At 53.5% G+C, this 27,301-nt stretch overlaps 12 protein-coding genes across 12 annotated transcripts; 5 read left to right on the top strand and 7 right to left on the bottom strand.

Annotated features, from left to right (window-relative positions):
• Positions 1-754: 754 nt before the first annotated feature.
• On the top strand, positions 755-1,137 carry CCM_07058 (glutaredoxin, putative; the record flags this gene model as incomplete). The annotated part of the gene is made up of 2 exons (XM_006672196.1): positions 755-949; positions 1,012-1,137. 2 exons carry the CDS (start codon positions 755-757, stop codon positions 1,135-1,137), a joined length of 321 nt encoding a protein of 106 aa, XP_006672259.1.
• Positions 1,138-1,184: 47 nt separating this feature from the next.
• Positions 1,185-1,910, bottom strand: CCM_07059 (Pyruvate/Phosphoenolpyruvate kinase; the record flags this gene model as incomplete). Its single annotated transcript, XM_006672197.1, has 2 exons — positions 1,185-1,456; positions 1,841-1,910. The coding sequence occupies 2 exons, from the start codon at positions 1,908-1,910 to the stop codon at positions 1,185-1,187; spliced, it is 342 nt and encodes a 113-aa protein (XP_006672260.1).
• Positions 1,911-2,068: 158 nt separating this feature from the next.
• CCM_07060 (Pyruvate/Phosphoenolpyruvate kinase) lies at positions 2,069-2,840 on the bottom strand (the record flags this gene model as incomplete). The annotated part of the gene is made up of 3 exons (XM_006672198.1): positions 2,069-2,287; positions 2,594-2,764; positions 2,817-2,840. 3 exons carry the CDS (start codon positions 2,838-2,840, stop codon positions 2,069-2,071), a joined length of 414 nt encoding a protein of 137 aa, XP_006672261.1.
• A 234-nt stretch (positions 2,841-3,074) lies between these two features.
• Positions 3,075-4,469, bottom strand: CCM_07061 (DNA-directed RNA polymerase II; the record flags this gene model as incomplete). Its single annotated transcript, XM_006672199.1, has 4 exons — positions 3,075-3,248; positions 3,584-3,736; positions 3,950-4,161; positions 4,403-4,469. 4 exons carry the CDS (start codon positions 4,467-4,469, stop codon positions 3,075-3,077), a joined length of 606 nt encoding a protein of 201 aa, XP_006672262.1.
• A 570-nt stretch (positions 4,470-5,039) lies between these two features.
• Positions 5,040-5,757, top strand: CCM_07062 (DUF962 domain-containing protein; the record flags this gene model as incomplete). The annotated part of the gene is made up of 3 exons (XM_006672200.1): positions 5,040-5,072; positions 5,146-5,229; positions 5,302-5,757. 3 exons carry the CDS (start codon positions 5,040-5,042, stop codon positions 5,755-5,757), a joined length of 573 nt encoding a protein of 190 aa, XP_006672263.1.
• Positions 5,758-7,479: 1,722 nt separating this feature from the next.
• Positions 7,480-8,148, bottom strand: CCM_07063 (isochorismatase hydrolase; the record flags this gene model as incomplete). Its single annotated transcript, XM_006672201.1, has 2 exons — positions 7,480-7,778; positions 7,845-8,148. The coding sequence occupies 2 exons, from the start codon at positions 8,146-8,148 to the stop codon at positions 7,480-7,482; spliced, it is 603 nt and encodes a 200-aa protein (XP_006672264.1).
• Positions 8,149-9,170: 1,022 nt separating this feature from the next.
• Positions 9,171-11,372, top strand: CCM_07064 (glycosyl hydrolase; the record flags this gene model as incomplete). The annotated part of the gene is made up of 4 exons (XM_006672202.1): positions 9,171-9,319; positions 9,381-9,703; positions 9,760-10,203; positions 10,252-11,372. The coding sequence occupies 4 exons, from the start codon at positions 9,171-9,173 to the stop codon at positions 11,370-11,372; spliced, it is 2,037 nt and encodes a 678-aa protein (XP_006672265.1).
• Positions 11,373-13,234: 1,862 nt separating this feature from the next.
• On the bottom strand, positions 13,235-15,171 carry CCM_07065 (MFS nicotinic acid transporter Tna1; the record flags this gene model as incomplete). Its single annotated transcript, XM_006672203.1, has 7 exons — positions 13,235-13,471; positions 13,566-13,737; positions 13,801-14,012; positions 14,069-14,494; positions 14,554-14,840; positions 14,896-14,953; positions 14,995-15,171. The coding sequence occupies 7 exons, from the start codon at positions 15,169-15,171 to the stop codon at positions 13,235-13,237; spliced, it is 1,569 nt and encodes a 522-aa protein (XP_006672266.1).
• Positions 15,172-16,534: 1,363 nt separating this feature from the next.
• CCM_07066 (uncharacterized protein) lies at positions 16,535-17,352 on the top strand (the record flags this gene model as incomplete). Its single annotated transcript, XM_006672204.1, has 3 exons — positions 16,535-16,720; positions 16,807-17,089; positions 17,165-17,352. 3 exons carry the CDS (start codon positions 16,535-16,537, stop codon positions 17,350-17,352), a joined length of 657 nt encoding a protein of 218 aa, XP_006672267.1.
• A 3,347-nt stretch (positions 17,353-20,699) lies between these two features.
• Positions 20,700-22,082, bottom strand: CCM_07067 (uncharacterized protein; the record flags this gene model as incomplete). Its single annotated transcript, XM_006672205.1, has 3 exons — positions 20,700-21,286; positions 21,341-21,956; positions 22,035-22,082. 3 exons carry the CDS (start codon positions 22,080-22,082, stop codon positions 20,700-20,702), a joined length of 1,251 nt encoding a protein of 416 aa, XP_006672268.1.
• A 1,840-nt stretch (positions 22,083-23,922) lies between these two features.
• CCM_07068 (nucleotide-sugar transporter, putative) lies at positions 23,923-25,756 on the top strand (the record flags this gene model as incomplete). The annotated part of the gene is made up of 3 exons (XM_006672206.1): positions 23,923-24,555; positions 24,607-24,907; positions 24,963-25,756. 3 exons carry the CDS (start codon positions 23,923-23,925, stop codon positions 25,754-25,756), a joined length of 1,728 nt encoding a protein of 575 aa, XP_006672269.1.
• Positions 25,757-26,075: 319 nt separating this feature from the next.
• Positions 26,076-27,158, bottom strand: CCM_07069 (RNP domain protein; the record flags this gene model as incomplete). The annotated part of the gene is made up of 1 exon (XM_006672207.1): positions 26,076-27,158. One exon carries the CDS (start codon positions 27,156-27,158, stop codon positions 26,076-26,078), a length of 1,083 nt encoding a protein of 360 aa, XP_006672270.1.
• Positions 27,159-27,301: the final 143 nt, after the last annotated feature.

Consider the following 27,301-nt stretch of genomic DNA (forward strand, 5'->3'; position numbering starts at 1 on the left):
CTACCTAGGTAGCTAGTAAGCTTCTTTAATAATAAGTGCCCTACTACTTCCTTGCTAGCTTGCTTGCTAGCTGGCTTCCTTACTAGCTGGCTAGCTAGCTTGCTTGCTAGCTGACTTCCTTACTAGCTGGCTTCCTTGCTAGCTGGCTACCTACGCGCGTAAGGCCTGTTTTCTGATAGGGCACTAGACACGTTTTCCACTTAACATGTTTTTTTCCCCTATTACAACGCTATCAGGCTGCTGCTACGTGTTAAAGATCTTTTATGTTTTTTTAGAAGCCGTGTTAGACGCCTAATAGCGTTGTGATAGGGGAAAATTAGCTATTAAAAAAGAGACCTATCTAGTACCCTATCTAAAAATAGGCCTCACTCGCGTATATAGCTAGCTTCCTTACTGGCTAGCTTCCTTGCTGGCTGGCTGGCTGGCTTCCTTGCTAGCTTCCTCGCTAGCTGGCTAGCTGGCTTTCTTACTCGCTGGCTGGCTAGCTTCCTCGCTAGCTGGCTTCCTTACTGGCTGGCTGGCTAGCTTAGTAGCTGCTAACTGGCTATAAGGATAATATATATCTAAAAAATATAACGGCCTACTTGCGTACGTATTATTTTATATCTAACCACACACTGGGTGTGAATTGGGATTTGGCGACAACTCACCTATAGGCTGCCGTAGTGCAGCATGTGGAGACGATCAGTACCCCTAACACCACAACCAGCAATCTTGTTCATTTTCGTTCTCCAACACATTCTCATCAGCAGCCATGTTTGCCACACGCTCCCTGTTCCACGCCTGCAGAATCACCCTCTTTAGCCGTGACAACTGCGGTCTCTGTACGCAAGCCAAGGACGTCTTGTCCAACGTCTGGGACAAGCGGCCGTTTGCCTACAAAGAGGTCAATCTTGCGCTGCCCGAATCCGAAGCCTGGCGCAATATGTACGATTTCGACATCCCGGTGGTACGCGATCAATTTCTTTTATACAGAAAAGAGACAAACACAGTGACCTAACCATGTACCAGATTCACATCGCCAAGGCGGATGCACCCGCCGAGCAGCCCGGCAAGCCGGACAAGGGGCCCAAGCTGATGCACCGATTCACTGTCGAGCAGGTGGAAGAAAAGATGGACCAGGTTGAAAAGAACTAGCGGGGACTATCTATTCCTGCGAAATGACAATCGCCTCCCAAGGCTTATTAGTACGACACGCCTCGCTCAGGCTTGGCCTGCGACGACGCGACGCTCAGCTCCTCCTTGACCAGCGCCTCGAGCGACGTGTAGTCGGTCGCCACGTTGATCATGTCGAACCCTTGCGCCGCGCTGGCCTTGGCCTGCGCGCCGTTGGCGCAGTATATGCCGCACTTTTTGCCAGCCTTGTGCGCGGCGGCCAGCACCCTGGCAATGGCCGCTTTGAGCTCATCCGTGACGACGCCGTTGAGGATCGGCTGACCAATGTTGTTGCCTGTCGCTGTGTCAGAGGGGGAACGGTTGCCGAGGGAGATGAGAAAAAGACAGAGAAGGGACAAATATACCGAGATCAAAGGGCCCGACAAACAGCACGTCGATGCCCGGGACAGCGGCAATCTCTTCCACCTCATCGAGCGCCTCCTGTGTCTCAATCTGCACCATGGTCAGGATGGCGTCGTTGGCCTGCTGCAAGTACTCGGTAAAGGACGGGACAGGTGTGAAGCGCGAGAGGGCAATGGGGGAGCCGAACCCGCGCTTGCCGACGGGCGGGAACTTGGCGCTCTCGACGATTTCGCGGGCCTGCGCGGCCGAGCGCAGCAACGGCACGAGAATCTGCACGTTTGGTCAGGTTCTGCCGCGCTTTTATACTTATGTCAAGACTTACTCCATGAGCGCCAGCATCTAGAGCGCCTGTATATATCACCGTTAGCTGGTGCGCTTCGTCGGGGAGACATGCTATTACATACGCTTCACCATCCAGCCCTGCATGTCTGGGATTCTCACAATGGGCGACACGCCGAGCGCCGCAATTGCCGGCACCGCGTCGTGCATGGCCCTGTCTGTCAATGCACATTAGCTCTCTAATTACCCGCCGCAGCCAGCAGTTCGCTCCTCAATGTTTACCATCCATGTTGCCGTGCTCGCAGTCCACCATGATCCAGTCCACGCCGGAGCTCGCGAGGATGCGCGACACGTTGGCGCCGGGAATCATCTGCCACATGCCCATGGCCTGCTTGCCGTCGGCGAAGACGGTACGGAGACGGTTGGACGCTTGCATGATGGCGGCTGTGTTGAAGAGATGTTGTCGATTATTTTTTGCCGCGCTGATGATCTGATATGATGGGACCGGAATGAAAAAAGTACGGCGCGCAGAATGCAGACGCAGCTTGATTGGTCTAGGAGAAGGAGGAGGAGTTGGTGTTGGGTCGTTGTGTTGTACTGGAGGGCGCTACCCAACATTTTAGCCTGCGGGGTGTCGGGCTTCTTTAAATAAGGCTGTCCGGTGGGCAAGTTGGAACACTCTAGTACTTCCATTGAGTACAAGGTTACGGGCATTTAGGCTCTGTCAGTAGAGACGAGACGAATACGTTTGGGCGCGCCCAAGTAGCTCCCGCGGAGCGCAAACGGAGTGACGCACATTGGCCGGCGTCGGATCGGACCAGGTCAGCGGGGGTGGAGTGCGGGATGGAGGCCGCGAGTCGGATGAAGCCACCGGTTCATGCATGCATTGGCGGGCGAATGTGGCTTGGATTGGTGCACTGTCACATTCAAGGCCGCTGAGCACCAAATATGTGCGCGAGCAGGCATTCTGTTTGGTACGGCTGAGACGTTTGAATTCTTTACACTATCCAGCAGCATACACCGGCCTTGCAGCCAACCAACATGCCATAGACCAAGCCTCAATCATAACAGCACGCCGATTTAAGCGCTTGGGTTTGTATGGGCCACCCATGTCACCGTGACTGTATGTTTTCTCCTTATTTGGGAAAATACTGGTCGAAGCAGTGCTTCGACGCAAGGCCGTGTACCCGGGTGACTCGGGTCATCTACAGTCTTAATCTTGGAGACATCTACAGGTTGTTAGCATCAGGCTGCGTTGGCACAGCGGGCACAGAATCTTACCCCAGGTAGTCTTCCTTGATACTGCCAATTGCCCACATCTCGCCGACTTCGGTTCTCGTTCCGATAATCTTTACTCGTACATGTGTGCTGGGCTCGATGACGGTGTCCTCGTTGTTTGTGAATTGAGGGGGCGTCGCATTGGGGTCCCATTTGGTATCGCTCGGGATTAACTAGAAACATGGTTAGTAAACGCCTGCGCAACCTGGTAGCAAGTCCCCATACATGTGCCGAGACGAAGAGTCGCAGAGGACCAGCCTGGGCAAAGAACCCCTGCGGGTTGATCGAGTACACGACGGCATCGACAGTCTCGCCCTTGAATGGTCGCCAGACGACGGCACGATAGCAGACAGTAAACTCGGCTAGACCGTTACTAGGCAGGATCTTGCCCTCGGAGATGTCAAAGGTATCCATGATAGAGATGATGTAGTAGCTGCCAGCGCATGTTCCCTCGACATCCTTGAGCAGCTTGCTAGTAACCAAGTCGTGCATGTTGCGACCAAAGTACGACGGATGCAGAGTAACTCTGCGCTCCATATTTTTCAGGAAGAACATGATGGCGGTCGGGACAGACGAAGCGTGGCGAGGATTCGGCGAGAGGAAGCAATTTTGTCGCGTCGCAAGGGCGTTTCGTATCGCGCGCAAGCGGAATGAGCGTCCACTACCAAATGACACAAGGACCAAAGGAGCGAGTAAAAGCCCGCCTCGAAGCGCCGATTAATCGCGATTGGACTCTTGCATCGGTCGGCGCGTCGCGAAGCAAAATCGGTTTCGGTGGGAGGGGCGTAAAGAGGTTTCGTTCCGGGGCGGCACTCAGGCAACAAGGGCGGCAGGCAGGTGACAAGGTTGTCAAGTCAGGACTGGAAATTCAGACCGCGAGAATTGCACTGCTGGCTTGCCCACCGGGATGGAAGCCGTCGGAGGCGTGGCGCGCGGGTTTGGGATGCGAGGGATGAAGATGAAAAGGCGCTGGCTGATGCTGCCTGGCTCGATTTCGCGATGGGTCAAAATCGGACAAAGCATGTAAGTGGTCCGTGCGCTCGAGACTATTGCGGAAGCCGGACAGCGGCTTACAGTGGCCACATGCTGAGCAGTGGGGACTGGTGTACTGGAATACATAGGTAGGTACATATTGATGACAAGATTCTTCGTGAAATATATTCTAAAGAGAAAATCCGAATTACCTAAAAAGTAGTAAAAGGCGTCTTAGATGCAATTCCATCCAATAATAAAGCTGTTGAGCAGTCTCTTGTAGAATACTGCCGTTTCTGCTGAAGCACCAAGATACCTGTCGATAACAAGCTGTACACGTATCGCGTATCCGTACTACGGATAAACATGCAGCCAGTCAGCTCCTCGGGCAGGCACATGCGATGGCTCAACCCGTTTGCCATGCAGCTGCCAGACAACATCCGACATTCCTTGGAAACGGGCTTTCCAAATTCTCGCCAGCGGCCTCACTTTCCTTCTCCCCTTTCCCATCCCACAGCTCCGCCTCTCCCGGCCAACCAAGAAACCGCAGCCCTTTGGCTTCCCAGCCCACCCTGCTTATCCGACCTGGCCTCCAGCGCCCTCTGCTTTGTTCTTTCCACTAAAAAAAAGGACAGATCCGCCCGCCGTTGGCTCTCACTGCAAGCCTCTGCCAGCCCACTCACGAACACGCACCCCTTCGGCGCTCCCCCCGAGACGCCCCCAGCTTGAACGACCGCTCTGGACTTGGGAGCTCCTCGCGACCGAGGAGAAAAAAAAAAAGGGCTGGAGAAGGCTCTCTTTCCACACACTCTTTCATCATCGCCAATCCATTGCCCGTCATTTTGTTGCATCAAAGCCCCCGTCCAGCTGGAGACATACCATCGTTCTCCTGCTCGCCCTTTTTCGCTACTCGGCTACTCGGTTCAGCCCTTTTTGTCCCCAGCTCTGCTCTAGCTTACCATCGCGCGACGCTCGCGTGACCAATTGCCAAAATGTCGCTTGATCTCGAGAGACATCTCGTCTTTGTATGCGCCCGCGCCTCCCGCCGCGCCCTTTTTCAGCAATCTCTATTCTTCTGTTGCTGATTTTCTTCTGCAGTATGCTACTTATCACTACAATCGCATCAACAAGGGTATTCACATGCTCTGTGTCCCTGTCATCCTGACTTCTGCCTTTGCTGTCGTAGGTCACCCCCTGCCTAACTGGTGTAGCCCCCCACCTCCAATCGCGTCGTACTCAACATGCCAAATTTAGGCGACATATACGGGACCTCTCGTCGACCTGCCACCATGGCTCTCAGTCCCTAATCTTGACCTTAATCTCGGCACCATCATTGCGCTCATCTATACCGTCCTCTACCTGCTGCTCGAACCTGTTGCGGGCTTCATCCTCGGCGCGTTTTGCCTGGGCAGCACTGCCTTTGCCCGCCACATGAGCCTGCAGAACCCCGAGGAAACCTTGCAGGTCGCTGTAGGTGCTCACGTCTTGGCCTGGATTGCCCAGTTCATTGGCCACGCCGCCTTTGAAGGACGTGCCCCAGCCCTGCTAGACAGACTGGTTCAGGCCCTCTTCGTTGCCCCAATGTTTGTCTGGTTCGAAATCCTCTTTGTTTTGGGCTACCGCCCGGAGCTTCAGGCGCGTGTGGACAAGCAGGTCAGCGTTGACATTGCCAAGCTCGATGCTTCAGCCAAGAATGGCAAAGCTCAATAAGCATGCAGCGAACGAAGCTTGCTGCGACGCAGTCCAGCTGATTATGTGTCGCGCAAGGCACGCCCGCCTATCCGATACGTGCCAACACAAGCACCATTTCTCAGAAATGCCGGATACTGTGTGCCGCGTCAAGTGCTCCGGGTCGTCTTTGGCGGCACCTTGCTTGATAGGTAGGTAGCCACAGGCGCATACAAGCGACAGTATCCGCCTGAACTCTGTTTTCAAGACTCACCCTTACCCCTTCACCACAACTCCTTTTATTCATGTCATATCACATCCAGCGAGTCTTTTGTTTCTGCATGGGGAAAAGTTCGGTCAAGGTTACTGTTTTTTTGTATTTTAGGGCCACTCCACCAAAGAGGTTGCCATGCACAACCCCAGGTTGTCTGTATATGGTTCCTGTTGATCTATCGAAACAAAGCGCGTTGAACGCCTTCCCATACCCAATTTTTCTTCCTGTGCACTTCAGTGACAATCGGGGCGAGGCAGCTTACCGACCATGGCCGGTGACAAAACTCGCCATTTGTATTTGATTATTGTATACATCAGCATACATGGGTGAGGACTTACGAATCCTGATGCGCGACGGATCCCCTTTGAGCGGCCGACGCCTCCAGCTGGCGCGCCGTGACACATGTGAAAGATGCCACAGAGTCATTGACTGGGCGGTCTGTCCATACGCTTGGACTTAGAGACGGACACTATCTGCCTCTGCTATTGCGTGCGTTGGCCGTCTCCCTAGGCGGCGCTGACGGGCTGGCTTGGTCCGACACGACGTCCTCGGAGGATAGCCAAGCGTACCTGGGCAGACCATGTCTTCTGTACTGGGCATGCAAGTCTCTTTTTGCGCGCTGCGGTCTGAGACTATTATGAAAGCAACGTTAGCGAGGATGAAATCTTGGCCCAGGAGGGCAGAGTGGCGATCACACACCTAGGACGGGCATTCAGCAGTCGACTCCGGGACAGGCCATTGTCAGCGAATTCGCTTGAAAAGTCGCCCCTCATGGTGCAGAGGCGTCTGTGCTCGCGCTTGAGAAGGTCGGGAATCTGCCGTGTCAGACACGGATGGCAGTTGTGGTCGCGGCGCACATGGACGCGCGGGAAGTGGTCGCAGTTCAGGGTCCTGACTTGGTGGTGGTGTAGAAGGTCTTTGACGCGCTTGAAGAAGCCTCGAATACCGGAGCGGTTGCGGCAGTGAAGGAAGTTCTTTTCTTCGTGGCCGCATTTGTACTGGATGGTCTGGAAACACATGATTGCGGATGATGAGGATGCTGGCATGAAGAGGTGAATTCTATTCGGAGGAATCATTCCAATTTATATCGAATCGAATAGCATTGAATTTGCGAGTACAGCTGTTTTTTGTCTTGTTCATAGTATCAAAGCACTATCCGAACTTGGAATGACACTGTTGAGGAAGTCGTCTTTGATGTGATGGTGCGGGTAATGATGGCTGTGCATTCCGCCCGGCGAGGGCACAAAGAAACTATCTTCCGCGTTCCGTATAGTCCTTGAAAGCGTACGGACACTTGCATGATCTATTTCTTTGCCGCTTAGATTTTTATTGTACCAATGTCCGAGGCGCAGCGCTTCATAGTCGGTTCTTTGACTCGACGACGGCAACTACAGTCGACGACAAACGCGGGAGCCGACAGGCCAGTTCGGCACGTTGAGAAAAAGAAAGAAAGAAAGCAAGAAAGAAATCGAATAGGCCACGCAAAAAAATCAGCACACCACGCCAGCCGTTTGCCACTGCGACACGGCAAGCTCCCACGGCACCACCTTTGCGCCGCGGCTTACCAGCATCTCTTCCACCTCCTTCTCAATCTCGGCGGCCGTCTTGCCCTGGCTGTCGTACGTCGAGTGCGCGCCCTGCAGCAGCGACACGCGAAAGCCCGCTGCGAGCGCGCCCTTGCACGTCTCCCCTACGCAGCACTCGCTCTGCAGGCCAAAGGCGACGATGTGGTCCACGCCCGCGCCCTTGAGCCTGTCTGCCAGGTCCGGGTTTGACTCGAACGTGTTTTCTGCATTGTGTCAGTCCTCATCTGAAGTATTTTTTCCTGGATGAAAAAACAATAATAACAACGTACGGGTCGTCTTGGCGATGAGAATCTCGTCGGCGGCGCCGTCGCGGGGCGGAAAGACGAGCTTCCACAGCTCCGCGCCGCGCACGAGCGAGCCACCGCTCTCGGGGCTCTCCTCGTGCTGCACAAAGACGGTCAGCGCGGGCTGCTGCTCGCCGCCGTTGGGCGTATTCGTAGAACCGAGGGCCCGGCTGGCGGCGAGGATGCGCTCGCCGGCGGCGCGGATCCGCGCGGCGCTGGGGACTTGGGTCGGCGGATGCCCGGCGAGCTCGTTTTGAATGTCAATGACGAAGAGGGCGGTGCGCGGCATCGTGGAAAAAGTGTACGCTGTCAGGTTGGAGTGGTTAGAGATGGCTGGAGCACGATTGATGCAAGATTACTAAATGGGGTGAGTCGGAGGATATAATATATGAGAGACGGACCGGGGACCGGAGCTGAATGGGCGGCCCCGCAGCACGGGGCTGTGAAGTATTTGCAGTGTTTTGCTTGGGCAAATTCACTGGTGAATGGGAGTCGTTTCGTGGCGTTGTATGGGTTTCTTTAGGTTGATATGAAGACTAATCGCAGCGCAGCGATTGTATTTGTTTTTTAGTCCTTCGCTCTCAACGAACGGTGACTTCGAGTGGTGGCATGTGGCATTGGACGAGCGAGGCTAGCTTCATTACCGCGCCGACCCGCGCTGGAGGAAGTTTTGGTCTGAAAACTCGGGTCGAATATAGAATTTCTGGTCCGCTAGCAGGTGATGATGCTTGAGATATAGAACAAGGCTGACGACTATGTTAGACGCCTCGGGTCGGTACTGGAGGTTATAAGTGGCTCTTGCAGTTTGGGAAAGAAGAATATTGATAGGAAAGAAGCCATTGTCTCGGATTTTAAAATGAAAGCAACGAACCTGGATCGCAAAAAAAGCAACCGTTTTCCTTTGGGTCCCGACCTCGCCGCCCGAAATGTCTCGACTTTCAGCCCCTCCCCCGCATCGAGGTGACAAGAGTCGTTATACTGGGTAACACGATCGGCAGCTTGCTCGATGACAAAAAGGAAGAGAAACTATACAAGAAAAGTAAAGTGAAAACGAAGATAATAAAGGAGGAAGTAAAGATAAAAAGAACAAGGAGACAATAACAGCTATATTGATACAGCGGCGTATAATCGAGGTATAGCGTGTTAGTGACCAACGGGTAGCTTGCTTCTCACGATGATGCCCCGCACCCTCCTTCCACCTCGCCCTTTCATAAACAAGAGTCCTCCGAACACCTACATCATCCAAACGGAAAAAAATCATCATCAACCCCTCCTGCTACTATAACTAGCCTGTTGAAAGATAGTTGCGCCATGGAGGAATCGTCCCATACATCCCACGCGGGCCACTCCCGTCGTGAGCACACTGGTGGGTATCTGCCCATCGAGGACTACGGAATGATCGGAAACATGCACACCTGCGCTTTGGTTGGCATCGATGGCAGCATTGACTTCATGTGCTGGCAAGTTGTTTACTCGAGCACCATCTGCTCTCAAAGTGTCGTTTGCTGACCCGTGGCACAGGCCCGACTTTGACTCGCCATCCGTCTTCTGCCGCCTCTTAGACAAGGACAAGGGCGGCCATTTCAACATTTCGCCGCCGCCCGAGCTCGGGTGCACCACGAAACAGCAATACCTACCTTCGTCGTGCCTCTTGCAGACGCGCTACATCCACGAAGACGGCGTTGTGGACCTCATCGATTTCTTTCCTCGCCCCAAGAGCACCAAGGTCGTCTCCCGCAGCAGCAGCGATCAAGGCTTGTTTCGGGAAGCGGCGAGCGTCCAGGCCGAACTGAAGAAGTGGCTGGTCCGCCGAGTGGAGTGCGTTCGCGGATTTCTCACTATTGGTGCGTTCCTGGTTTCTGCACAAGCCACATGCATAGTCAATCTAATGTTGCTATAGATGTGGAAATCTTCCCCGCGTTTGGCTACGGCCAAGAGGTCCACGTCACCACTGTCCACAGGGGGACGCAGAGCCCGGCCGCTGAGGAGAGCAAGGTCGCTACATTTCACAGCAAAGATGTCAAATTGCAGCTCGATGTTGTTGCCGAGAGTGTCAACGGCGCAACACGCCCCAGTATCAGCTTCACCAAGCAGCGACGCGACGGAATGCTCGGCGAGGGTCTTGTTGCTCGTGTTGAAATTCGAGCAGGCGAGGCTCTTTCATTTGTAGTCCGCAACGACATCGATAATCATGTTGACGAATTCATCACTACTGAATTGCTGGATATGCAGCAGCACGATACACAGGTCTTTTGGCAGGACTTTATTGCACAGTCCAAGTATACCGGCCGGTGGGTGGAGGTGGTTTCCCGCAGCTTGATGATTCTGAAGATGCTCACCTTTGGTACAATATTTGGCCAAATCTTGCTCTTATTCCGCTAACTTGAATTAGAACCAACCGGCGCAATTGTTGCTGCACCCACCTTCTCCGTACCTGAGCATATCGGAGGCTCTAGAAACTGGGACTATCGCTACTGCTGGGTCCGCGACTCGAGCTTCACCATTTATATCTTGCTACGCCTCGGATTCAAGGCCGAAGCGGATGCATATATGAACTTTATCATGGAGCGCCTCCAGAGTCGGGGCCTCGATGATGCGCTGCCCATCATGTTTACGATTCGCGGTGCGACGGACATTCCCGAGTCCACACTAGACCATCTTGACGGATATCGAAACAGTCGCCCTGTTCGAATCGGCAACGGTGCTGCGTTCCACAAGCAATTTGACATTTACGGCGAGCTGATGGACGGCATTTATCTGTACAATAAATACGGAAAGCCCGTGCCGTGGGACCTCTGGGTTGCCGTGCGCGAGTTGCTGGATTATGTCTTGACCATCAAGGACGAGCCAGATAATTCCATCTGGGAAGTACGCAACCAGCGCCAGCACTTTACATATTCCAAAATCATGCTATGGGTGGCTTTTGACCGTGGCTTGCGCTTAGCCGAGAAGCGCTGCTTTCCGTGCCCCAACCGCGCCAAGTGGATGGAAGCACGAGATGACCTCTGCGAAGAAATCATGGCCAAAGGCTACAACAAAGAGCTCGAGTGCTTTGTTCAGAGCTACGAAAACAACACCATGCTCGACTCGTCGATCCTCATCGCGCCACTTGTCTTCTTCATCTCGCCGTGCGACCCCCGCTTCATCAAAACCCTCGACAAAATCCTGCTCCCGCCCGAGCAGGGGGGTCTCACCAGCACTGGACTGGTTTACCGCTACGATACTGAATTGTCGGATGATGGTGTCGGAGGCCGCGAAGGGGCCTTTAGCATGTGTACATTTTGGCTCGTTGAGGCCATGACGCGCGCCAGTGTCTACGAACCCAAGTACCGTGGACTTGCCCTGAATTTGTTCCAAAACATGTTGAGCTTTTCAAATCACCTATCCATGTTTTCGGAAGAGATTGCGCGCAGCGGAGAGCAGCTGGGAAACACCCCGCAGGCGTTCAGCCATCTGGCTCTGATCAGCGCCGCGTTTAATCTAGACAGAGCAGCGGCTGGTTGGAAGGAGTAATTAGCCTATCATCACTTTTATATTGTATGCAGCTTGAACAGTGGTATATTGATAAAAATGACTGAATGCTGATATGAAAATGCAAGACATTTGAAAAAAGAGGGCTAAACAGCCTGAACATGGCCTACAAAGGCACCCCGGCCACCCACTGCTCGCGAAGCCTAAGCTTCCTCTTTATCCCTCTCGATACTCACTAGAGAAGCCACTAGAATCTCCTCTATAGCCTCCTGAAGCTCCCTTCTTTCATTTCTACTGGGGACGTGCCGCAGCAGACCGTTCATGCGCGTCTCCAATTCACGATGCGACTCCATCATGAGGTTTTCGAGACGTTCCACCTCGGCCCTCAATGCCAAGTGCGTCTGCCGAATGATCTCATCGACAGTGGCATGATCCCAGCCGGGCTGCCGAATCAGCTTTCGCAGCTCCCAGTCTGAGTCGTGCACGATCGACAGGCACGTGTTCTGCCAGACTCTGGCTAGCTCAACACAACCCCGAAGGTGCGCCATGTTCATCTCGTTGAGGAGACCCATGCATTCCTCTTTGGCCATCATCTTGACAGTGGTTTGGGGGGTGGGGACGTGTAGTGAGTGTTTTGGAGGGGTTTGTTGTATGGATGGTGTTCAAAAGGAACAGCTAGTGGGTTTGGGGGATCCCTGGCGTTGAGCAAAGGTGGTTCTGATGTGTGAGGTGATGTGTGATGTGTGATGTGTGTGTGTGTGTGTGTGTCTGTGTGTGTGTGAACTCTCTTGTGTCTTGTTCGTTGTTGTTGGTGGATGCAAAGGTAAGGTGAGAATCTGAGATGATAGGATGATGAACCTGCAGAAAAGAAAAGAAGAACAGAGGACGGGGGCTTTAAGTAATAAAAGAGCATAGGGCAGACTGCATCAAGGTTTACAACATTGACGAGTCTTTTTATGGTTTACAAAGCCAAGCGGAAACTTTTCATGATGGGCTGGAGAAAGTGTATATATCGCTATGCAAAAAGATTACTTCGCTGCTAAACCAGGTACTAATAAACCCTTTTTACATTGCATTTTATTACTTTCTTCCTATTCTATTTTGGCTCCCGCGTTCCAGCCCTTTCCGCCACTTACACCGAGCCACTTGAACGATACTTTCTCTCCTACAAATTTTGTTTTTCTGAGTTTGCATCATCCCCTACTACATGTTCTGAAAAGTTAAAACTCCCTCGACGACGAGTATATTGCTGTGGGGACTCAAGTGCATGGCAGATTCGGCAGGAAAACCACAACATACGCCGAGACTGGGCACACGTCCAACAGGGCCCAGAAGTTGGCGTATATCGCCACCATCCTTCCATACGTCTTCGCCAATGTGACTGTAGGAGGATGAAAAATGGAGAGATATTGAAGGACTAGAAACCCTAGGAGAGTGTATTCTAACAAAAGCTCGTGCATGATACATGATACCTAGGTTGTTTCTCTGCCGGCTTCGCCCGTGAACCATCCGGAGAAGTCGGGCGTCTATCGGGTGACAAGAGGAAAGTCGAAGAATCTAGAATGCGTGAGACTTTCAGAGCCAAAATTTACTTCTAGGTCAAACTAGCCCTGAGTGATACAGACTTTTTCATCAGACATGGCAAGGACGGTAGTCGAGAAAGCCTGTTTGCAGGATGTAGAACAAGTTGTAGCCACCACTCCCTGGGAGATTCTTGTGGTGGTTATAGCTTCGATTCACCACGAGATTTTGCGCGATTGATATCGATGCTGTCATTTCAGCCGTAGAAATCTTGTCTGGGACCATCTGCGCCATGTTTGCCATGTCTTTGGAACTTAATATGCACTTCGTTTTGCTCTCTCATTACCCATATCAATATATACATAATTGATTTGCAAACTGTACTAATACATGTATCGGAATGTAACCGCCTTGTCGCCCATAGCGGCCAGTTCCTCCTCCGTGTGCAGCCGGTCGGCACCGTCGCGCATCTGCCTGTCGCGCTTGTGGTTGATTCGGCGGTACGACAGAATGAGGAGGATGGCAGCAATGATGCCTACCCCGATGAAGCCCAGCTCGAGTGCATGCCCCAGGATGAACCTGGGCTTGTCTTTTTTGCGGTAAAAGTTGGACGCCATGGCCTACGTAAGGATTAGTAAAGGAGGAAAATAAAAATAAAAATCAAGATAAAACGAATTGGTGTCTGCGTGGGGTAATTGTGCCAGGTAAACGTACGCCACCGAGATTGCCGATGCCGATTTGCAAGGCCATGCCGACACCTCGTTTGTAGCTGCCAGCGAGGTTGTTGGACAGCCAGGCGATGACGCCAGGAAAAGCCGGGTAAATGCAGCAAGCGGCGATAAAGACACCACCGTAGACGACTCTTGGGTTATCAGAGCCAATGCACCTAGTTTCGTGTGTTAGTAAATTTTTTTTTTCTGGCTCGCTTTAAGTAGGGGAGGTTTCTTACATGCCAAAGCCGGCGGCCATGACGCAGAGCAGCGAAATAATAAAGGGACTTCGTATGCCTGCTCTGTCGGAGAGGAAAGCTCCAAAAACGGCAAGAACTGATGCGGTAATGTAAATCGGAACAGTCATGAGCTGGGCGGTGCTGTTGGTATAGTTGAGGTCCTTGATGATGGTGGGGAGGAACAAGCTGATGCCATACAACGGGCACACCACCTAAGTACGTCGGTCAGTAACACAACCGTGTTAGTTGCACGAAAGACAAGACTTACTCCCCAGTACACAAAAATGTTGACGTAAATCTGCCAGTCGGTAAATGCTTGCCAGACGTACTTCCATTGAAACTCTTCCGACTGTGCGATTTTGGCGCGGACGGCGCCATCCGAGGTCGTCTTGCTGGCCACCTGACCCTGGTACTTGAGCCTGTACATGACAAACGCGCGCTCTTCTTCAGTGAGGAAACTTGCCGTCTCGGGAAAGTCGTAGAGAAGGAAAAAGGACAGCAGAGCAACAAGGACGGTCAGGAGGCCCTCGAGGATAAAGATCCATCGCCAGCCCTCGAGGCCGCCGACGCCGTGCATCTTGCTAATGGCAAAGGCGAGGAGGCCGCTAAAAGCGCCGGCGACGGAAGCGGCAGAGAAGAACATGGCCTGGCGGAGCTGAATCTCGTGGCGGCAGTACCACATGGTCAAGTAATACTGGGCACAAAAACGGTCAATTGGTGTGTATGGGGTATCGAGGTGCAAAGGCGGCTTACAGCGACACCGGGAAACAAGCCAGCTTCGGCAACGCCTAGAAAGATGCGCGTGGCCAAGAGGCCGTGATAGCTGCGCACGATGCCCATAAGCGTCATGACGACGCCCCAGGCGACCATGATGGTGGGCAGCCAGCGGCTGGGGCGTAGTTTCTTGAGCATAAGGTTGCTGGGAACTTCAAAGGCGGCGTAGGTGAAGAAGAAGACGGTGAGGCACCAGTTGTACTGGTCGGGGGTGAGGTGCAGGTCATCGGAGAGGCCTTCAATGTTGGCATTGCCAATGTTGCCGCCTCCAGACAGTTAGCGCAAGGTGGTGAACTGTATAGAGCAGCGAGGGGTGCGTACGATCGAGAAACGAGAGCAGGTAGAGGAGCGCTAGAACAGGAATCAATCGCACGTCCATCTGCGTCGAGCAGCGTCAGCAAAGCAGCCCTTGTTCCATACAGCTCGTGTATAATCAACTACCTTGCGCAGAATCTTCTTCTCATCGAGGTGGGCGAACTCGGCGGGCATTCCCACCCCAGGCGACGATCCTAGCACGGCATTGTCAGCGGCGTCGGGGACGCGCTCGACGTGTACCTCGTTTTTCTCCGACGAGTCCAACGTCGAGGGACCCATCATCTCGTGTTTGCTTGGCGATGACTTTTTCGATCGAGTACGGGAGGCGTTCAGCCAAGATGATGAGAGGGATTCGGCAGCGCCGCGTGGCCGACCACGGCGCCAAGGGGCTTGCGCCGAGTATTTATTGCGACCATCGTGGGCGGGGACGACGTGTGTCCAAAGTTCTCAGCCGCAGACCGGAATTGTAGGTTGGGGTAAGCATGTTCCGCGGTATGGAGCAATCAATCCCGGAATCGCTCATGATTGAAGCTGCCGATAGAAGAGCTGGAAGGGGAGCTCGTTGACGATTGGTGGGAACAAGAATTCCCCACGGTTAGCGGTTAGCGCTGCAAGGTTTGGTGATGAAGGCGTAAATGGGCTTGCGCTAGCAAACATCTTAGCGGGTGAAATGTAAAATGGCGCCAAGTCCGCTATAGGGCGATCCGTAAGGTGGGTTTTTAGTGGATGGATCCAGTGGGCTCCCGCACCAAGACGCGGGGTAACAGCCACCTAGGTACCTAGTATTGGTATTGGTATTGGTATTACTATTTATCGTCGTGACATCCCTGAAAAGGGCAAATGACGCCTGCGGGGACCTTAGAACAAAATACATACTAAACTTTTAAATTTAACTAGTAGACACAACGTAGTATGTGGGTGGGTAGGTAGGTGTGTACTGCAGATAGAAGGTCAATTATTGCGGATGAAATTGAACGTCCTCGTTTTGATTGGCTAACCTGGCGTTGGCGTATACACATGTGTCGTTATGGGCAGGTTAGTGTTAAAGAAAGAGGTAGCTAGCATAAAGAAGGTAGCAGGAGAGATAGTAAGAATATTATAGCATAATAGTAGATAGTTCCTAAAAATAACTTTATTAATTACTAGAAGAGGGAAGTCCTCCCCTAGTAGTCCCACTACTTCTAAAATTATATCCTACTCATAATTCACTATCTCATTCTCAATCGACTTTTCAATAAAGTATCGACCATCAACAACACGCCTCACTACTGCATCCTAAAGGCTCTCGTCTGTGACGACAGCAGTCACGCCGTATAATGAGTGACGGTCTATCGTCCTTGCACGATTCAAGCGATAGTTATTCAGGGGAGCTTCCCGCCCAAAACGAATCGCGTTGCCGGGAGGAATTGTCGTTGCGGGTCGTTTGAGGCGTTGCCGAATGCTTCCATAGTTGATGGGATTCGTCGCGAGAATCTCTCACGCAAACAAAAGGAAAGTGCACCTCCACTTTGTGCGTTATTGATTGGGTTCCATATAGCAACATTGTCTCCAGCCAACTCTTCTGGCCAGGAGGCCTCCTCAACGCATACGGAGCGGCATCGCGACGGCGCTCAAACTGCTGAATAGCCAGGGCTCTGCATACTCGATGGGGCTGGCGACCAAAGGCATCGGCCAGAGGCTGACCGGTCCACGAGTCGTAGCTGGAAAAGCTATTCGCGTCCACATTTCAAAAGTAGCCGGGCAAGGCCGTGTCACCATTGACGTCGCTGCAGGCGTCATGTTGCGTCGCAGACCGATACAAAGGCTATGCTGTGGTGGTCTTGGCAAACTTGCAAGTTTTATATAGTACATAGTAGAGGCTTTATGTGTGCGTGTTTAAAGGTACTTATATTTTATATGTAAAATACACCAAAATAGATGTATCTACTAATTGCCCTATTCTTCGTCATCAAAGTCAGCATCGTCAACATCGTCGGCATCGTCATCATTGTCGTTCTGGCCTCCATTCTTTCCACATTTAATCCCGTTCTTAATTTTGACGCAAGTAAAGCCGGGGCCGCCGCTAGTACTTGCGCTGGCACTGCCATCTTCGGTGGTGCAGGTGAGGATGTCTCCAACTCGAGAGCAGATCAGCCCGTCGCTGGTCTTGACGCCACCGGCGCCTGCGCCTGCGCCTGCGACTGCGTCTTTGCCTGCGCCTGTGCCTGCGCTTGCGACTGAGACTGCGTCTTCGCCTCCGCTTGCGACTGCGACTGCGTTGGCACCGCCGTCGCAGGTAATGCTTTTGCCGATCTGGACGCAATCAGGTCCGTTGCCGTTGACAATGGCACCGAGATCGCCCGCCTCAGAGATGATGGCGGTGTCTCGGGCCGCGGCTCCCGTCCTGGAAGCGGCGGCGAGGCCGCAAGCGAGCGAGAGCAGAGAGAGCTTAATGGTGAGCATTGTATACAGTTGAAAAGGTAGCTTGTTGGAGATGTTGAGGAGATGTTGATAAAGTTGGAGAGAATGGGAATTTAGTAGCTCTCTGATTGTGAGCACTCACTGACTTATATACGTGAATTAATTGGGTACAGATTATAGAACAGCTATCCATATCCATGCCAGGAAGGGTATCCAAAGAAATAAGTTAGAGGAGACGAAATCATGCATAACCGCCGTCCAACATGTTCTTGACTCGAAAAATAATCCTTGAACGGCCTACTATCCAAGACGCTCACTCATGCAGTATTCCTACGACTAGGCATCATGCAGACCTAAAACGCTACACTCACTACACATATGCACTCAGGCGAGCCATTCTATCAGCTGTGTATGTTTTTTATAAGGGTTCAGCTATTGGCAAATTAGATTGTAGAGAGCCTGAGCACCCACGCTTTCTCCGAGTTCCGATGCCGTCGAATTTACGTCGCCAAGGGGCTCACCCGTTTCAGCAAGTAACAGCTGGGCCTTGACGGCCTTGATAGGTACCTAAGGCTAAAACGGGATAGACCGGCTTGGCTCCGTCCAAAACGGTGTCTGCATCTGTAAACTGGTGGGTCTGTGTCCCAAGCACTATGCTTAGATAGGACTAGTGGCGGGCTTTTGGTCGCAGCACCTCAAAGTCAGGCTCGGCATTTTCTGCCAAATAACCACAATCAAGAACGAGACGGGACGCGATAGTTATTTTCTACTGCCTATCTATGGCCGTATGTACCAGTCATTTAGCTAACCCCATACAAACATCTGAGGTTCAAGTTGCTCCCTTTGATGGAATGCTGGTTCCGCAGAGGTACGGAGTGTTTGGATGATATTCGGTGATGAGAACCGAGGGCGGGAGCTGATTGAACCAACACACCAATACCGGCCTTTATTCAGCAACGTGAGAGTAGTTTTTGGCGAGGCGGGCCTTTGGCGCAGCGAGGCGACAAGCTTGAGCGACTCATGGCGTCTCAGAGAAAGTGCCTGGCACGACCGTCGCCACCGGACCGGCGGGCGAACTTGTACCCCTTTTTGCAGAGAAAAGAGGTCCCTTTTCCTCTCGACTCTGAATCCCAAGTGTTGCTTCGCACACTAGTGGCAAACAAGTCGTTTGAGCCCGACTGCCTTTGCGTTGACGCTCGACCCTCCCGACGATCTGACGAGAAGAACGAAGAACGTCGCCTAAATACCCATACTGGGGCGCTCGGCTGGCCGATCTCCACGAGTAACATGAAGACACCGGGCTTCTTGGAAAAGTGGAGAGAAAGACGGAGCGGTGCGCACTATGCCATGATGCATGATGGCGACGCTGGGGGCCGTACTTATCGCCGTCGGCTGATCGAGGAGCGGAGCTGAGTTGCAACAGTGAAGCGCAACATTGTCGGCTGAGACTACGTTGCATCCCCTACAACGACCAATGAGTCTCGATCGGCAGAACACTGCTTCTGCGAGGTGATTCCTGCTGCCGCCAATGTGAAAGGCATCACATCGCCTGGCGTGTCAGCCTGCAGCGGAATCAGGCTGAGGAAAGTGCGCTCAATGCAAGTGACGAGTACTACTCTCATCTAATCGTGGCTCAAGGCCATCATCGGGAGAGGGTTAAGAGCCTCGCGGTCTCTGAAGTGGAGCTCAAGTCGTCCACTTGGAAAGAAGTTTGTGAACCCTTGGGCTTTGGAATGGCCATGAGGTTGTCAAGTGTATGGGTTCAGCGCCGAGTACGGAGTTCATCTGCTTTCTGGCCCCGACGTGGGAACGAGACTTGAAAGGCAAACCTTAGCCGGTTAAAAACTAATATTTATCACGAGTCACAGTATACTACAGCCGTTGACGCTTGTTTACCCATCCTGAGCACCATGGTGCGCCCTGCGTTGGCGAATAATCCGTTGGCCCTGTTGCTGTACTATCAACGCCACATCCCTCAGCCATGTCTAACATGGTGATGCATGATTGTAGCAGCCAGAGCCTTGGTCCTCTTTAGTTCCGTGGTATGCTGCTGCATGGGCAAACAATCCCGCCGTTGGTCCTGATATGCGACGACCCTGCTGCGTGCAGGTGCATCAACAGATGATCCGTGGCGCACAAGGGTTGCGCCCAGACATGTCAGTTTATTACAGACCCTTTCGAATAATACGGTGCGCAGCTGCGTCAATACATAGCCCGTTTCATCCGACATCCCGTCGACAGTACACTTCGGTATATGCGCATACGGTCCTCACCAGCTAGGAGAACTGCGAATATTGTATCTTGTAGATGTCAGGTCTCGCCGCTATCTCGAAGGTGATTGAAAAGATATGACAGCAACTGCAATATTACGAAGTGATTTTGCCTTGTTTTACGACATACCCGAGTCTGTTCTTCAGTACCGCGCGGGGGATCCCTGCACATCCAGTTCTTGGCATCCCAGCCTGGTGCAATTCTGGAGGAGCCAACATATGCGACGGCTGCAAAAGACAAAAAAATACATCAGTTGCATATAAAATGATGAATATATAAAGCCAAGGTTTTCCTGTTTCTTTCGGAGGGGATTCAACCACACACTGCTTCCAAAAACAATCTCCGCTCGTCGACCCTCCAGCTGAGGTAGCTATTTCCGCCCCTCGCCTCACTCACACGTCGTCGTTCTGACATGAAAATTTGCAGCAACTGTTCGCAGAGCTCAACGTGAAGTTCATCCAAGCCATCACCGCTGCCGCCCTTGTCCTCACCGGCCTGGGCATGAGCTCCCCGCTCGAGTCCGTCGCCCCCGCCGCCGACGCCGGGACGGACGTCGAGACCCTCAGCGGCTGCGACCAGGGCAAGTGCCCGGACAATGCGCTCGGATTTGACCTCTTTGGATACTACGAGTCCGGCCGCTGGAAGTACAAGATCCGCTGGAAGGGCCGCTGCGGCTGCACCGAGGTGAAAACCAACAGAGACGCCTGCGTCGAGCTCGACATTTGCACTGGGAAGGAGAAGCTGTGCATCGACTTCGTCCGCGGCCGCGCCGCCTGGGTTGACCCCAGCGGCCATAGAACGTGCTACTCGATTGACGACGGCTACGTCTGCGCCGAGAAGAGCTACTGGGAGGCTTGGCCTACAGCCGAAGTTCCATGCGCTTGGTAGAGGGAGACGGGTGCATGTGCCGCGATGCGTCGGCGGATCAATTTCGGATCTGCGAATTTGACGCAGTCGGTCGAACAAAACAAGCGCATAGTTATGCACTCGATATGGCAGACAATAGACGAGAAATATATTGCGTGTGATGAAAATAGCCAGCTGGAAAGGTCACAGTGATACGGCTCGAAGGATGCCTGAGATAAGTGTTAAAAATGGGCGTTAAATGAGATGGGGTACATCAGAATTACATATTACAGTCATGACACACCCAATTCGAGGGCGTTAAAGTGCTCCTTGGCAAGATCGTCTGGGTTGTTCAGCTCAAATGCATGGTTCCACGTGTCACTCGGCGACATGGGAACAATGCCCGGTTCACCGTAGCTGCTCAGCCCGCCGACATGCTGCATGACCACTGGCGTCAGCACCCAGCGTAATGTACCAGTGGCGGCTGCGTGGTCCTCGATGAACGTGTCCGTCGGCGTCTGGGCCCATCTCGCGCCTTCAAACGCCGTCAGCAGCGGGTCGACTACGGAGCTGGGAAACACGAGGCCCTGGCCGCAGCAAATATTGTCAGCAATGACCTGCAGACCACGCGGTTGGGGTGCGACGCAGTTGCCGCCGGCGACAATGGCCAGAACGATGAGTAGCGGCACGTAGACGCCGACGGTGAGGAGCGCGGTCCATCGGGTGACGAAGCGAGGGCCGCCGGGGACGAAGCGTTGCAAGATGATGAGCACCGAGATGACGGCACATTCGACAAAGAAGACTGTGCGGGCGTATTTGCGCCAATAATCGGCATTAAAGCCTCGCAGGCCTTCGTAGTAGAAGAGTCGTAGGTATAGCCCTGGCCGTAGTCAGTATAAGGCGTGCCAGTCAGTACCGAGTGCCGTCGACCTACAATCCTCGTTTGCCTTTTTCGACTTTTCTTCCACTCCGCCGAGAGCTTTTAGAGTTCGGTGATACCAGCCGTCGAGAAAAACGACGTCGTCTTCACTCATTAATATGTATGGTGCGCCCGTCCTCTTGCACTCGTCCAAGACAAAAGAGTAGTCGAATTTCGACTTTATCCAATGCGACACGCCTTTGGCCTCCATGTCCTCAGCGACAGCCTTTCGGGCAGGATCCTGGTCGTAGGAAGGTAGCTTGTCTACCATGTTGGCCAGCCATGCTTGTCCGTGATCCGGGTGCTTCTTCTGATCGACATGGGCGAGCAGAGCGACGAAATACAGGCTCTCCCGCTCAGCCGGGCTAAGCCCCTGTTGCATCGACCCCAAGGTGGCCTTGAGGTACGATGTGCCATTGCGCGATACGGAAGCGACACCGACGCAGAGCTTGGGTTGGCCCGAGGCAAGGTTGGGAGTCGCCTCCTGCGTCGACCAAGTGTCGGCAAACTGGACGCCCTGCTTTACACGATACGTCGAGTAGGCGGGGGTGTGGGCGCGGTCTTGGCGGTAGAACTTGGAGGTCGGGTCTCGCCAGCATGTCGATCGAGCGTAGCTGAAAAGCAGCAGATACTACAGATTGAACGATGAGTGAGGAGCTCAAAGGGCAGCCGAAAGGGCAGAAGGGACGTGCAGCACACGACAGCGTACCAAGACAGAGAAGCCGATGGACAGCGCCAGAGCCGGATGCATTCGCATCATTGTCACGGCAGCAGAGTCGAATCCATGAGCAAGTGTTTGGCGGACACGGCGCAATTTGGCAAGAATCGAGATAATGAAGAGTCAGGAGGTGAACTGACATGCGCCCGTGGTTAGCGGATGGCCGCCTGGCTGGAAGCCCCGCCAATTTGTTTGTCTGTTCTAAGCCTTGTTATTACCACTAGCTCCGTAGCTAGCAGCCTTACTTTGACCATAAGTTATGCCCCCTTTGTCAATTCGGGAATGTCTACCGAGTAATAAGGGCAGAGTACCTCCCAGGACGCTTGGCGGCTACAAACGGTATGAGCAAGTCGCGGGGCTCTTGCGTGAGGGAGGCGCCAATATAGAGTCTTGGTGATACCAGCAAGAAGACACCACACTCACAAGGCGCCTCGCCTCGCTAGGCGCTGGCGCAGCGTCCCAGCACGATTACCGCCATGCGCCATCCATACACTGTGCAGCCCTAATATTTTATACTAACCTCTTAATTTAAGTAGTAGTATCTTACTAAGTATTAAGAGCGCCGGTCGTGAGGTTGCTTATTGAGTCAGGCGTTAGAGGCCTCAGATACATAGTACATTCTACAGCGTCGCTTTATTAGACAGGGCGCGAGAGAGTATGCTCATTAGGCCGGCGCTAGCATGCCAGCGGATACGCCGTTGCACACGGCTGCCATGGCTGTTGCGAGGCTGCTGATTGAGTTCGGCCATGACCTGAAGAGTCGGCATGATAGGAGCCAAACAGCGCTACACCTAGTTAGCGGCGAGAGACGGGCGTGATCTTGTGTCCTTTGCATCAGGCGCGCCGACAAAGAGGGCCATGAGTAGAAGGCCTGGTAGAGACGGAATAGTAGACCTCTTATAGGCTGCTGCGCGGGGGGAACTTTGGCTGTTCGTTGAACTGGTGTTGTGTCATGTGGAAATTAGTCTTTTAGACAGACTATATAACGGAGGAGGCGTTGTTTTTTACCTAGTTAATCGGTGTCATCTGAAATGGCATTTGTCAGGCTGGACACGAGGGCCCACATCATGAGACCGAGATGCGTAACATATGTACCTACAGACCTACATTATTCGTTGTACGTTGGTAGAGGTCGTTGCACTACCAGTTAGGTACCAGATAGGTAGTCTGTCGGTACAATGTTGTGGGGGCCGACGAATCAATTGAGATGGCCAGTTCAGACATGCGAAACCAAAGGACTTGCCACAGAAGCTGTTACAGGGCACCACTCATCCGCATGACTCAATGACATTATGTTGCAAGGTCAACGGCAATGCCATTTGTATCCGGCCTTGACTCGACCCCTGGCCACGGACGGGAACCCCCTGAAAAGAGGACCGTTCTTCTTCAGCGGCTGGGGGTGGTGGTATCGTACCGCTAAAACCGTCACAAGCCATTGACTGACTATACGACTGTACACACCGAGTAAGTAGGTAGGTACATGGGTAGCAGTCTATTACCCCACGATAAAGTAGTATAATAGTTCAACTCTATTATAACCCGTAAATTGATCAAAAATAAGTTTTTTTTTCCAGCTCAATCAATCAATTGTACAGCTTGAGATGCGAGTCTGTCAATTAGTCAACCCCGCCAAGTGCCGTCCATGCTCCAGCTCCACATTTCATCTCGCGCGCGCCAGCCAAAGTAATGGGCAAGCACAAGAGCAAGGAGAACTTCCCTAGCCACCTATCACCTATCTTGCCGCTCCTTTGCTGCTTACCCGTTTTACCCACACGACTCTGCTACCCGGGGTAAGGAAGGAGCAAGCTCAGCAGTCATCACGCGAGCAAACGACGGGTAGCTGGCCCTCCAGCAAACCGACGGACCATCCTAGCCCACCATGTCTCCCACAAACACGCCTTTGCACCCAGCGGCCTCTTCCACTGCCCGATCATCTTCTCAACCCCCTCGACACCAAGATCTCCGCACCTCGACAGTATCGCCCGCATCCTCGTCGTCCTCGATTGCCTTTCCCGCGCTACCCGGCACATCCCTGCAGCCATCCGCCGCAGCGTCCGACGACACCAACGGCTTCGAGATGGCCCCCATGGCTAGCCACCGACGGCGCAAGAGCAGTCTGATGAACCCGGCCGTCGCCGGCGGCGGCAGCGACCGCACCTCGCCGCACAGCCTACACACGCGGCGCCCGTCGGGGAGCTTCTCTGGCCACAGCGGCGAGCGAACCCCGGCCCCGGCGCCAGGGCCGGCGCCCGTCGACCGGGACGACTGGAGCCTGGAGAGCTTCAGCGACGACGACGTGCATGATGACGAGGAGCTTGGTCTCACGGCCCAGGACCGGACGCGCAAGCAGAAGCAGCGGCGCAGGCTCACGCGACTAGATCAGCGCATTGCCAAGGAGAAGAACCTCTCGGTGGACGAGCAGCAACTGGCAGATAGGAGCGTCATCCGACGCTTGTTGATCAATGGAGGACTTATTCTGCTTTGGTACATCTTTTCGCTATCCATATCATTGGTAAGTCTCCGTTTTGTGCAACATCGGGACTTTGAACTGACACTGTTGTAGTACAACAAATGGATGTTTGACAAGGACCGACTCAACTTTGCCTTTCCCCTGTTTACGACAGCCATGCACATGATTGTGCAATTCTCTCTCGCCTCTCTCGTCTTGTACTTTGTTCCTTCATTGCGACCATATCACAAACACACTTCCGATCTCGGACGCTCGCGACACGAAGACGGACCAAACTCGTCCAAAATGTCCAAGCTGTACTACCTCACAAGGGTTGGCCCGTGTGGTGCCGCGACTAGTTTGGATATCGGACTCGGCAACATGTCGCTCAAGTCCATCACACTCACATTTTACAGTAAGCTTTTCCGAATTGTTTTTTTGTTAACCGTTACGCAGCTAACGCCACCCAGCCATGTGCAAATCTTCCTCGCTAGCCTTCGTCTTGATTTTCGCCTTCGTTTTTCGTCTCGAAAAGCCGACCTGGCGTCTGGTCGCCATCATTGCTATCATGACTGTCGGTGTTATTCTCATGGTCTCTGGTGAGGTCGAGTTCAAGCTCTCCGGGTTTCTACTCGTCATCTCTGCCGCCTTCTTCTCCGGCTTCCGCTGGGGTCTGACACAGCTACTGCTTCTCCGCAATCCCGCCACATCAAACCCGTTTTCCAGCATCTTTTTTCTTTCTCCCATCATGTTCATCACCCTCTTTGCCATGGCGATACCCATGGAAGGCTTCAGTGAACTATTCGAAGGCCTCGACCGCATTAGCCAAGAATTCGGCACCGTTATGACGCCCATTTTCTTGCTCTTCCCCGGCTGCATTGCATTCCTCATGATAGCGTCGGAATTTGCCTTGCTACAGCGAACGTCGGTCGTCACGCTCTCGATTGCGGGCATCTTCAAGGAGGTCGTCACCATCTCTGCCGCATCCGTCATCTTCCACGACGAACTGAGCCTTGTCAATTTTATCGGCCTGCTCACGACGATTGTCGCCATTGGCGCATACAACTATGTCAAGATTTCCAAGATGCGCGCCGACGCCCAAGAAGCGGTCCAAGACCCTGTCGAAAGCGACAAGACGTTTTCCAGCCACACAAGCAGCGACATTGACAATGATGATATCAATGAAGAGTCTGCCGGGCTGCTACAGCAAGGCGAACAAAACGCACCACTTCCTGCTGTTGCAGAGTACGAGCAAACAAAATAGCGTTTGCCGCTTCACCTTTCCTTGATTTTTTTTGCACACGCAAGATGTAAGACTTGCACTCTAATGTATACTAGCATTGTACAGGCTTTGCATTTGGTATGGCGTCTGGGGTTTTATACTACACATGGCACAGTGGACATCATGTACGCCGCATTTGGCGCGTTATTACAAGATACAAGAGCACAAAGATACCCAAATTATAATGGTATATATTTTGTTTGAAGCAGCCTTGCCATGCGCCCTACCGTGCTTTCACACATGCAGTCCCCAACGCCTGAAAATCATGTGTCTAATCTATGTACAGCGGAGCGAAAGCAAATCATCCGAGTAGTCGCAGACCATTCTTGGTTTTCTGACCGGGTTTGACCACACCGGCCGCCGACTTGGCGCCCAAGTTTGCCTCGTAGCCCTGCTGAGCGTGGCCGTGGCCGCCCGAGCCGCTCTTATTCCTGTTCTTATGGTTCCTGTTCTTGTCCTTTGCGCTGGTGACTTTGATCTCCGTGTTGGCCTTGCGCACGACAACGGGCCGGTTCTGGATGTACTTGTTGTTCATCTCCTTGGCGGCCTGGAAAAAATCGTCGGCGTCGCTGAAGCTGACGAAGCCGTAGCCCTTGGACTTGGTGGTGCGCTTGTCGCGGATGACGCGCGCCCTTTGCACCGACGGCCAGCGGGCAAACGCCTTGAGCAGGGCATCGTCGGTCGTCTCGCCGCCGAGGTTGCCGACAAAGAGGCGGAGGTGCGACGGGTCCCACTCGAGCAGCGTCTCGTCGGTCCATTTGGTGCCGCCGCCGTGCCGGACGACCGTCTTGTCCGGGTGGGCCTGCGCGACCGAGATCTCCGGCGCCTTGACGAGCGGCTCGACCGGGTTGCCCTTGGCGTCCTTGGCGTTGGGGTCGCGCGGAAGGTATGCGCTCTGCCACTGCGCAATCTGCGCTGCCATCTCGGCGTCGTACTCGGCGGTGGGAGCGCCGCCGGCGGTCATGGGCGCGGCGGCGGCTGCTGCTGCGCTGCCGGGCTCCGGGAATGGGTTTCGTATGTGCGGTCCGGCATTACTGCTGCTGCTGCTGGCGGCGCCGTATCCGTTCTGGCCGTAGGATTGCTGGCCGTAGCTGGTCGGCTGGGCTCCGTACGAGTAGGGCGCGGCGCTCACGCTGGGCGCGGCGCTGTACTGGGACGCTGCCGCGCCATACTGGGGTTGCGCGCCGCCGGGGGCCGCTCGGTGCGGGTACGACGCATATGTAATGGGAGGGGCCGACGCGGGCTTCTGGCTCTTTTGCACGCTCGAGGGCGTAAAGGCCGGCTTGAAGCCGCTGGTGCTGGGCGGCGGCCGCGCAGGGAGCGTCTTGCTGGGCGGTGGTCGCGCGGGGAGCGAGCTCGTGCCTGGAGGGAGAGGGTACGACATGATGAACAAAAAATGCCGAGCGGAGACGGTGATGTTGCAGCAAAGTGCAGGGACGTACCTTTGAGCTCTCTGGCGCTCAAAGTTGGATCTGGCAGCTTGCGTCTAGTTGGCAAGGTCGGAATTAATTGATGTGTGGCTTGTGG

Source organism: Cordyceps militaris, assembly GCF_000225605.1.
Source record: "Cordyceps militaris CM01 unplaced genomic scaffold CCM_S00005, whole genome shotgun sequence".
In the NCBI taxonomy this organism is placed as follows: Eukaryota; Fungi; Ascomycota; class Sordariomycetes; order Hypocreales; family Cordycipitaceae; genus Cordyceps; species Cordyceps militaris.